The following is a 13,615-nucleotide window of genomic DNA, read 5'->3' on the forward strand; positions in this document are numbered from 1 at the left end:
CATGGCCGAGGTGTTGGTCCTACCGTGTTTAAGGTCTGCTTCGTGTTCACGAATGCGGTCCGAGACATGGCGTTTGGTTTCTCCAATGTAACTACTACCACAGAGGCAACTTAGTTTGTAGACACCAGGGTACTGTATGTCCGGAATCACATCTTTTACAGACGGAACCAGATTACGGATTTTACGTAATTTTACATATGCATTGCTCTGCCTCATTATAATTATTTCCTCATGTTCTATTCTGAACTGTGTAAAGTTACCGGATTTGGTCAGGAGAGGGGATGAGGAGGTTGGAATTAAACTATTAAGGTGACAGACATGAGGTGGAGTGGTACGGTTGTTAGTGGCTTTGGGTTCGGGTAGGGTTAGGCTGTAATTTGAGATTGTTATAAACACACGGGTGTTATGGCAGTGAGTGAAATGGTTACACTGGAGAAAAGAGTTGTGTTCTGATTATCGGAGAAATAAATACAAGTCAATAAATAAATTATTGAGTCCACGACTAAATTATGAAAAGCATATCTTTTATAAATACTGTATTGTGATCATCTAGACATTTGAGTATGACGGCATTGTACAGTTACTAGAGTAAAATCAATGTTGCTACACTGTCCCCTGCTGATCACTTACAACCGTGGCCCATAAGATCCGTTATGAATGATGATGATCCTCCATCGGAGCAATAGCCAGGCTCAAATTCTTGCCGGGCATTCCGAGATGTGACGAGGACGTTTTTAGTCATGGGAAAAAATGCAAGAAAGCCTCTTACGGCCCCCTGGTGCCAGGCTAGGTGCACTTTGAGGCCACGTGAAATGTCGAAGGCCCACGGGCAGGTCACGGAACAGACCCAGGTGCCACGGGTTGAATTACTGAGATGACTGGCTGATACATCAACTGTGCTCCCCTACTGTGCCAACCCGCTGTGCTTTAGCCACCCGGCGCTCCGCTCGTTGTTGTGAGCGTCGCTCCTCCGTCCCTCCGTTGTTGTTGGAGGGCGACTGCCTCCAACTGCCCAGTAGCCTCAAGGTGCACCTACCCTGGCACTAGCCCAGTAGCGTCCTTCACGAGCCTCCTCCACAGAGGCCGATCTTGACACCGCTGGTACCGGTCATCGGCAAGTCCACTCAGCTCCACGTCCTCCTGTACCACATCACTCCATCTCTTCTCTAGCCCCGTGCCTCCTGTACTACGTCACTCCATCTCTTCTCTAGCCCGTGCCTCCTGTACCACATCACTCCATCTCTTCTCTAGCCCGTGCCTCCTGTACCACATCACTCCATCTCTTCTCTAGCCCGTGCCTCCTGTACCACATCACTCCATCTCTTCTCTAGCCCATGCCACCTGTACCACATCACTCCATCTCTTCTCTAGCCCCGTGCCTCCTGTATCACGTCACTCCATCTCTTCTCTAGCCCCGTGCCTCCTGTACCACATCACTCCATCTCTTCTCTAGCCCGTGCCTCCTGTACCACATCACTCCATCTCTTCTCTAGCCCGTGCCTCCTGTACCACATCACTCCATCTCTTCTCTAGCTCCACGTCCTCCTGTACCACATCACTCCATCTCTTCTCTAGCTCCACGTCCTCCTGTACCACGTCACTCCATCTCTTCTCTAGCTCCACGTCCTCCTGTACCACATCACTCCGTCTCTTCTCTAGCCCCGTGCCTCCTGTACCACATCACTCCATCTCTTCTATAGCCCCGTGCCTCCTGTACCACGTCACTCCATCTCTTATCTAGCCCGTGCCGTGCCCGTTTAGCCCCCTCGATCCGGCCGAACAAAAGCTGTTTCGGTATGCGGTGGCTGGGCATGCGGGCTACATACACACTGTACATAACACACACACACATATATATAACACAACACACACGTGTCACACACACACATATATATAACACAACACACACGTGTCACACACACACATATATATAACACAACACACACACATATATAACACAACACACACACATATATATAACACAACACACACATATATATATAAAACACAACACACACACATATATATAACACAACACACACACATATATAACACAACACACACACATATATAACACAACACACACACACACATATATATAAAACACAACACACACACACATATATAAAACACAACACACACACATATATATAACACACACACACACACATATATAACACAACACACACACACATATATAACACAACACACATATATAACACAACACACACACATATATATAACACAACACACACATATATAAAACACCACACACATATATATAACACAACACACACACATATATATAAAACACAACACACATATATAACACAACACACACACATATATAACACAACACACACATATATAACACACCACACACATATATATAACACAACACACATATATAACACAACACACACATATATAACACAACACACACATATATAAAACACCACACACATATATATAACACAACACACACACATATATATAAAACACAACACACACATATATATAACACAACACACACACATATAAAACACAACACACACATATATATAACACACACATATATAAAACACAACACATACAAACACATATATATATAACACAACACACACACATATATATAACACAACACACATATATAACACAACACAACACATATATATAACACAACACACACACATATATAACACAACACACACATATTTAACACAACACACACACATATATAACACAACACACACACATATATAACACAACACACACACATATTTAACACAACACACACATATTTAACACAACACACATATTTAACACACACACATATATAACACAACACAGCACACATATATAACACACACACATATATATAAAACACAACACACACACACATATATATAACACAACACACATAAATATAAAACACAACACACACACACATATATAACACAACACACACGTGTCACACACACACATATATAAATATAAAACACAACACACATATATAAAACAACACATACATATATAAAACACAACACACACATATATAACACAACACACATATATAACACAACACACACACATATATATAACACAACACACATATATATAACACAACACACATATATAACACAACACACACAGACATATATATAACACAACACACACACATATAAAACACAACACACACATATAAAACACAACACACATATATAACACAACACACACATATATATAACACAACACACACACACATATAAAACACAACACACACATATATATAACACACACATATATAAAACACAACACATACAAACACATATATATATAACACAACACACACACATATATAACACAACACACACATATATAACACAACACACACATATATATAACACAACACACACACATATAACACAACACACACACATATATATATATCACAACACACACATATATATAAAACACAACACACACATATATAACACAACACACACACACATATATAAAACACAACACACACACATATATAAAACACAACACACACACATATATATAAATATAAAACACAACAAACACGTGTCACACACAAACACGGCTTGAGGCTTAAAGACGAGCCCCTCGTTATTGACGTGGAAACAGCTTCACGTTTGACCTGAAAGCGTCGTCCTCCATCGTTGCAGGCGATAAGGAGGATAAAAAGACCTCTGAACATTCGTGTTGTTGTTGTTGTCTTTGTCTTCTGGTAACTTATTTTAAAATCTAAACCCCGACATTACACAAACACGGCGGCAGCCAACCCTGCCGTATCATTGAACCCAACCGCCACCCACCAACCACCCTTTTACATTTCCTAGAGCGCATGGGCGAAGCCGGGCGAAACGACGCCTCCGCGCGCGCGGATTGGCCAACGCGCGCGGATTGGCCTCTGACGCGTCGTCGATTTGGGAGGGGGCGGGGTAACGGGGGCGATGGGGCTGACTTATGCGCTGTGCGAAATATAAACGGGTGGCCGGAACTAAAAAAAAACCGCCCGGAACACAAAACCGAGGCGACCTTGGACGGCGACCCGCCTAGCGGCCTCGCTGGCCCCGTCAAAGTCGTTCCACTTTCAGTTTTTATTGATTTTATTTATTGATTTATTTTTTGGGTAAGAGCTCCAGCGAGAGCCACGCGGCTCTTGAAAATCGGAGTGCGGCCGCCAACAAACACACAAACTTTAATTACTTTAAAAACTAAACAAAAACTCGAACAAGAGAAAAAATTTTTTATCTTAAAGTGACTACTTTGTGTGTGTGTGGTGACTTTGTGTAAAAAAAAACAGAAAATCCATGGGGTAAAATTAAACCTGCAAAAAATATTCCTGAAAAAAATATCACCGTTACACCACCAACGCTGTTGTGCAAAAAAACTCCCAGTGGGATGCAAGTCAACAACAACTTTAATAATAACAACTTTAATAACAACAACAACTTTAATAACAACAACAACAACTTTAATAACAACCACAACTTTAATAATAACAACAACAACTTTAATAACAACAACAACTTTAATAACAACAACTTTAATAACAACAACAACTTTAATAACAACAACTTTAATAATAACAACAAGACAACTTAGATTAAGGCCATCAGTCTAACTCATAGTTCATAGTCTGTGTGTGTCTGTGTCTACGTGTGTCTGTGTGTGTATCTATGTGTCTGTCTATGTGTCTATGAGTCTCTGCGTGTGTGTGTCACTGAGTCTGTGTGTGTCTATGTGTCTATGTGTCTGTGTGTGTCTATGTGTCTCTGTGTGTGTCTATGTGTCTATGTGTCTGTGTGTGTCTATGTGTCTCTGTGTGTCTCTCTGTGTGTCTATGAGTCTGTGTCTCTCTGTGTGTGTCTATGTGTCTATGTGTGTGTCTATGTGTCTCTGTGTGTCTCTCTGTGTGTCTATGAGTCTGTGTCTCTGTGTGTGTGTCTATGTGTCTATGTGTGTGTCTATGTGTCTGTGTGTGTGTCTATGTGTCTGTGTCTCTCTGTGTGTCTATGTGTCTGTGTGTGTCTCTGTGTGTGTCACTGAGTCTGTGTGCGTCTATGTGTCTATGTGTCTGTGTGTGTCTATGTGTCTCTGTGTGTCTCTCTGTGTGTCTATGAGTCTGTGTCTCTCTGTGTGTGTCTATGTGTCTATGTGTGTGTCTATGTGTCTGTGTGTGTGTCTATGTGTCTGTGTCTCTCTGTGTGTGTCTATGTGTGTGTCTATGTGTCTGTGTGTGTCTCTGTGTGTGTCACTGAGTCTGTGTGTGTCTATGTGTGTCTCTGTGTGTCTATGTGTCTATGTGTGTGTCTCTGTGTCTATGTGTGTGTCTATGTGTCTCTCTGTGTGTCTATGTGTCTGTGTCTCTCTGTGTGTGTCTATGTGTCTATGTGTCTGTGTGTGTGTCTATGTGTCTGTGTCTCTCTGTGTGTGTCTCTGTGTGTGTCTATGTGTCTCTGTGTGTCTCTCTGTGTGTCTATGAGTCTGTGTCTCTCTGTGTGTGTCTATGTGTCTATGTGTGTGTCTATGTGTCTGTGTCTCTCTGTGTGTGTCTATGTGTGTGTCTATGTGTCTCTGTGTCTCTGTGTGTGTCACTGAGTCTGTGTGTGTCTATGTGTCTGTGTGTGTGTCACTGAGTCTATGTGTCTATGTGTGTGTCTGTGTGTCTCTCTGTGTGTGTCTATGTGTGTGTCTATGTGTGTCTGTGTGTGTCTCTGTGTGTGTCTCTGTGTGTGTCTATGTGTCTGTGTGTGTGTCTATGTGTCTGTGTCTCTCTGTGTGTGTCTCTGTGTGTGTCTATGTGTCTCTGTGTGTCTCTCTGTGTGTCTATGAGTCTGTGTCTCTCTGTGTGTGTCTATGTGTCTATGTGTGTGTCTATGTGTCTGTGTCTCTGTGTGTGTCTATGTGTGTGTCTATGTGTCTCTGTGTCTCTGTGTGTGTCACTGAGTCTGTGTGTGTCTATGTGTCTGTGTGTGTGTCACTGAGTCTATGTGTCTATGTGTGTGTCTGTGTGTCTCTCTGTGTGTGTCTATGTGTGTGTCTATGTGTGTCTGTGTGTGTCTCTGTGTGTGTCACTGAGTCTGTGTCTCTCTGTGTGTGTCTATGTGTCTATGTGTGTGTCTGTGTGTGTCTATGTATCTGTGTCTCTGTGTGTGTCTCTGTGTGTGTCACTGAGTCTGTGTCTCTCTATGTGTCTATGTGTGTCTCTATGTGTGTGTCTATGTGTCTCTGTGTGTCTCTGTGTGTGTCACTGAGTCTGTGTGCTTGGAAAGTTGTCGTCGTCTTCGCTGTCTTCGGAGGCCGAGTCCCAGACAGAGTCCCAGACGAACGAATCCGTAGACAGTCTCTACACACACACACACACGTACACACACACACACGTACACACACACACGTACACACACACACACGTACACACACACACGTACACACACACGTACACACACACACGTACACACACACACATGTACACACACACATGTACACACACACACATACACACACACACATGTACACACACACACACGTACACACACACGTACACACACACACACATGTACACACACACATGTACACACACACACATACACACACACATGTACACACACACACACGTACACACACACGTACACACACACACACTAGTACACACACACACACGTACACACACACACACACGTACACACACGTACACACACGTACACACACACGTACACACACACACACGTACACACACACACACGTACACACACACGTACACACACACGTACACACACACACACGTACACATGTACACACACACACACGTACACACACACATGTACACACACACGTACACATACACACAGACGTACACACACGTACACACACACGTACACACACACACATGTACACACACACACACGTACACACACAGACGTACACACACGTACACACACACACACACGTACACACACACACATGTACACACACACACACGTACACACACACGTACACACACACACACTAGTACACACACACACACGTACACACACACGTACACACACGTACACACACACGTACACACACACACACGTACACACACACACACGTACACACACGTACACACACACGTACACACACACACGTACACACACACACACGTACACATGTACACACACACACACACGTACACACACACACACATGTACACACACACGTACACATACAAACAGACGTACACACACGTACACACACACGTACACACACACACATGTACACACACACACACGTACACACACACGTACACACACACACACGTACACACACACACGTACACACACACACACGTACACACACACACACACGTACACACACACACATGTACACACACACACACGTACACACACACGTACACACACACACACGTACACACACACACACATACACACACGTACACACACACGTACACACACACACACGTACACACACACACACGTACACACACACACGTACACGTACACACACGTACACACACACACGTACACACACGTACACACACACACACGTACACACACACACGTACACACACACACACACGTACACACACACACGTACACACACACACACATGTACACACACACACGTACACACACACACGTACACACACACACGTACACACACACACACACGTACACACACGTACACACACACGTACACACACACACGTACACACACACATGTACACACACAGACACGTACACACACACACACACGTACACACACACGTACACACACACACGTACACACACGTACACACACACACACACATGTACACACACACACACGTACACACACAGACATACACATGTACACACACGTACACACACACACACATGTACACACACACACACACGTACACACACACACATACACACACACACACACATGTACACACACACACACACGTACACACACACACACGTACACACACACACACGTACACACACGTACACACACACGTACACACACACACGTACACACACACACACGTACACATGTACACACACACACACGTACACACACACACACATGTACACACACACGTACACATACAAACAGACGTACACACACGTACACACACACGTACACACACACACATGTACACACACACACACGTACACACACACGTACACACACACACACGTACACACACACACGTACACACACACGTACACACACACACACGTACACACACACACATGTACACACACACACACGTACACACACACGTACACACACACACACGTACACACACACACACATACACACACGTACACACACACGTACACACACACACACGTACACACACACACACGTACACACACACACACGTACACGTACACACACGTACACACACACACGTACACACACGTACACACACACACGTACACACACACACGTACACACACACACACGTACACACACACACGTACACACACACACACATGTACACACACACACGTACACACACACACGTACACACACACACGTACACACACACACACGTACACACACGTACACACACACGTACACACACACACGTACACACACACATGTACACACACAGACACGTACACACACACACACACGTACACACACACGTACACACACACACGTACACACACGTACACACACACACACACATGTACACACACACACACGTACACACACAGACATACACATGTACACACACGTACACACACACACACATGTACACACACACACACACGTACACACACACACATACACACACACACACACATGTACACACACACACACACGTACACACACACACACGTACACACACACACACGTACACACACGTACACACACACGTACACACACACACGTACACACACACACACGTACACATGTACACACACACACACGTACACACACACACACATGTACACACACACGTACACATACAAACAGACGTACACACACGTACACACACACGTACACACACACACATGTACACACACACACACGTACACACACACGTACACACACACACACGTACACACACACACGTACACACACACACACGTACACACACACACACGTACACACACACACATGTACACACACACACACGTACACACACACGTACACACACACACACGTACACACACACACACATACACACACGTACACACACACGTACACACACACACACGTACACACACACACACGTACACACACACACGTACACGTACACACACGTACACACACACACGTACACACACGTACACACACACACGTACACACACACACGTACACACACACACACGTACACACACACACGTACACACACACACACATGTACACACACACACGTACACACACACACGTACACACACACACGTACACACACACACACGTACACACACGTACACACACACGTACACACACACACGTACACACACACATGTACACACACAGACACGTACACACACACACACACGTACACACACACGTACACACACACACGTACACACACGTACACACACACACACACATGTACACACACACACACGTACACACACAGACATACACATGTACACACACGTACACACACACACACATGTACACACACACACACACGTACACACACACACATACACACACACACACACATGTACACACACACACACACGTACACACACAGACATACACATGTACACACACACACACACACATGTACACACACACACACGTACACACACACACACACGTACACACACACACGTACACACACACACACGTACACACACACACACATGTACACACACACACACGTACACACACAGACATACACATGTACACACACACACATGTACACACACACACACGTACACACACACACATGTACACACACACACGTACACACACACACACACGTACACACACACACACATGTACAACAACAACCGCCATTCGCCACTAAGTGGCGGTGACGTCACCACGACGCTTGTGCCAGGCTATGTGCACCCTGAGGCCACGTGAAGTGTCGAACGCCCGCTGGCAGGAGGTCACGGGGCAGACCCAGGTGCCACGGGTCGACTGACTGAGATGACTGGCTGATGCACCACCTGTGCCCCCTACTGTGCCAACCTGCTGTGCTTTAGCCACCCGGCGCTCCGCTCGCTGTTGTGAGCGTCGCTCCTCCGCCCTCCGTTGTTGTTGGAGGGCGACTGCCTCCAACTGCCCAGTAGCATCCTTCACGAGCCTCCTCCACAGAGGCCGATCTTGACACCGCTGGTACCAGTCATTGGCAAGTCCACTCAGCTCCACGTCCTCCTGTACCACATCACTCCATCTCTTCTCTAGCCCGTGCCGCGCCCGCTTAGCCCCCTCAATCCGGCCAAACAAAAGCTGTTTCGGCATGCGGTGGCTGGGCATGCGGGCTACATGACCCAGCCATCGCAGCCTTGCCTGCCGGAGGAGCTCACCGATGGGACCCTGCCCAGATCTTTCAAGGATTTGTGAGCTCCTCACACAATCCAGTCTGGTTAAACCCAGGATGGATCGTAGGCAGGCCAGCCTAAATGTTTCTAACCGGCGAAGATGCTCCATTAGGGGGGTCCACGTTTCGCAAGCGTAGAGAAGGGAGGGAATGACCGTGGCCGAGAAGACCTGAAGCTTAGTGCGGAGCGACAGACCAGGTAGCTTCCACACAGAGTTACGCAACCGATGAAAAGATATTGCCGCTCGACTGATTCGGAGTGAGACCTCTGCTGTTAAACTGGAGCCAGTCATAAGCACACTGCCCAGGTATGGGAAACTCTCCACTCTCTCCACAACTGCCCCATCACCGATTGGGAGTTGTGGGGGTGGAGTGTCCGATGGTACAAAATACCCAGGCAGGTGCTTAGTTTTGGTGGGGCTGATGGTAAGGCCCCACCTCTTAGTGGCACGCTCCAGTCTCAGCAGCAGCGTCTCCAACTCCTCCTCTGACTGAGCAGCTATTACCAAATCATCAGCATACATAACGTGGTTGAGCAATAGGGAGCCATCCCTTGACCGCACCCGGGCATCGATTAGCCTCCCATTATATCTGTACCATATGGAGATTCCCCCGGTACAGCTATTGAAGGCTTCACGAACTACGTGGTCAAAATAGATGTTAAATAATGTGGGAGCCAGAGGACATCCCTGTCGCACCCCAAGATGTACAGGGAATGGCTCTGACTCCCGGCCACGTAGTTTTACCCGGGCCCGCTCACCATCATGAAGGTCCTTAATGATCGTGAGCAGAGGGTCAGGTACTCCAAAAGCACGAAGAACGACCCAGAGCCCAGGCCTACTGATGGTATCATAGGCCTTGACCAGGTCAATAAAGCAGAGATGTAGGTCTTGTTGGAATTCCCTACACCTCTGCTGTAGCAGACGGACAGAAAATATGCCATCTGTGCAGGACCGCCCTTTCCTGAAACCGCATTGGGGCTCCGCAAGCCTCTCCTCAGCGTGCCTGGCAAGGCGATGCTGAATAATCCTTGCCAGGACCTTTCCCGGCACACTGAGGAGTGAGATGCCCCTGTAATTGTTACAGTCTGTGCGGTCCCCCTTCTTAAAAAGGGGGACCACCAGGGCATCCTTCCAATCCTGCGGAACCCGTCCAGTGGTCCAGACTGTTGTTATGATGTCATGTAGGGCAGTCTGTGCACAAACGCCACCCTCCCTCAGCATTTCGCTTGGGAGATCATCTCTGCCCGCTGCCTTTCCTGGTCTCAGACTCCGGATCGCCTTCAATACTTCCTCAGCAGATGGCACCTCAGCCAGCCACTCACAGGGGGTGACTTCATCCAATATTTGAGGCACCGCAGCCTCAGCAGGGTCATACTCACTTTGTGCCACGATGGTTTCCTGGCTGAGGGATTTTCCCTCCCCCAGGACCTCACAGAAATGCTCAGCAAATCTGCGAACCTGTTCCTGGGGGTCGGAAATTGGATCACCGTTTTTTCCCCTAATGATGGTAATAGGTGTGGCGCTGCAGGTTACTTTTTTGATGGAGTTAAATAGAGATTTGTGATCACGGGCCACTGAGGCAGACTCCATCTCCCCAGCAACCCGCGACCACCACCCATCCTTGCAGCGCCTCACGGCTCTCCGAACCTCCGAGCGAAGGCTGCGGTAAGCCTCCTCATTCTCTGACGTGGGATTCTGTAGCCGATGACAGTGGGCCTGTCGCTTTTTCTCAACCATCCTGAACAACTCCTCTGTCATCCAGGGTGTCTGGGGAGGTCTGGACCGTGTACCCAGAGCAGCCATTGCAGCTGCATGAGTCACAGTCCTAAACCTCGCCCATTTACCCTCGACATCAGGAGGAGTCGGGGACGATGCCAATCCCAGCCGCAAGCGATGATGAAATTCTCGCTTGCAACTTTCATCAGATAACTGAGACCAGGCCACTTTAGGTTGGAATGGGGTCCTGGGTGTACACCCACCACCGGAGTGGAAGAATGGCAGGCGCATCTTACAGATGACTAGTCGATGGTCAGAGGGCAGATCAGCTCCACGGTAGGTCCTGGTGTCAAGGACATGGGCTCGCATTCGCTGGTCCGTCACTATGTAGTCCAGCAGATGTTCTTGCTTGGACCCGGCATGCATCCATGATGTTGTGTGGATGCGCCGATGCCGGAACAGCGTGTTGGTAATTACAAGCCCATGGGCTGCACAAAAATCTAGCAGCCTCCTACCGTTGTTATTGAGCTGATCTGGCCCATGCCCTCCAATCACTCCAGACCAGGTGCCAGTATCATGACCAACTCGGGCATTGAAGTCACCCAACATGATGACTCTATCCCGAGGGGCCACTTTAGCCAGCACCTGTGACAGGAGGTCATAGAAGGCATCTGACTCATCGGCTTTGCCTGCATCCCTCCACGGATGTTCATCTTCGGTGGGGGCATAAGTAACCACGACCACCATTCCTCGCCTCCGGTTGATGGGAAGGCGAGCCCAAAGTAGCCTGGGGCTTACAGCTTCCCACACCTCACCGCCACGCTCCCACGCCCCCTTCATTCTTTTGTTCAAAAGAAGACCCACACCCTGTTGTTTGGCAGTCTGCTGCCCCGAGTAGAGGACTGTCCACCCCTCATGGTGGCAGGAGCCAGAGCCGGTCCACCAGACCTCCTGAATGCCGCATAGATCCAGGCGGTACCGGTCCAGCTCCCGACAGAGGAGTGGCAGCCTCTCCTCTGCAGTGAGCGTTCGAACATTCCACGTGGCCACCCGTAGTGGCTTTTCGTTGTTTCTGGAGTAGCCCCGAGGGTAGGTATTTAATCTCCTGGCTCCGCCAATTGGGGTTTGGCCAGGAGACGTCATAGACGCCTGGCCCCCCGGGGCCTCCGGCACAAGCTTAGTTGTTACATATTTCAGTTTAATTCGTGGTTTCGTGGTAATTAATTGAAGGTGGAGGGGTTACCAGCCCCTCGCACCCGTCCAGAGCCCCCGTTTAGCCCCTGTGGTGGACACATATGCCATGAGGGGAGGAGCCAATCAAAATTGGATCTCCCCCCACAGCGCTGTCCACGAC

The 13,615-nt window shown here is 47.5% G+C and overlaps 1 protein-coding gene across 2 annotated transcripts in view; it reads right to left on the reverse strand.

Moving 5' to 3' along the window:
- Positions 1-4,432: 4,432 nt before the first annotated feature.
- The window catches only part of LOC142913270 (uncharacterized), a 63,302-nt gene continuing 54,119 nt past the window's right edge, over positions 4,433-13,615 (reverse strand). For both annotated transcript variants that reach the window (XM_076060808.1, XM_076060807.1), the window contains one exon: positions 4,433-6,379. In XM_076060808.1, the coding sequence (XP_075916923.1) occupies positions 6,281-6,379 (99 nt within the window). In that variant the 3' untranslated portion in view covers positions 4,433-6,280. The remainder of the gene's footprint in view (positions 6,380-13,615) is intronic.

The sequence above is a fragment of the Petromyzon marinus genome, unplaced genomic scaffold (assembly GCF_048934315.1).
Source record: "Petromyzon marinus isolate PM22_M1 ecotype Great Lakes invasive population unplaced genomic scaffold, UKy_Petmar_22M1.pri1.0 PM_G_Scaffold_24, whole genome shotgun sequence".
In the NCBI taxonomy this organism is placed as follows: domain Eukaryota; kingdom Metazoa; phylum Chordata; class Hyperoartia; order Petromyzontiformes; family Petromyzontidae; genus Petromyzon; species Petromyzon marinus.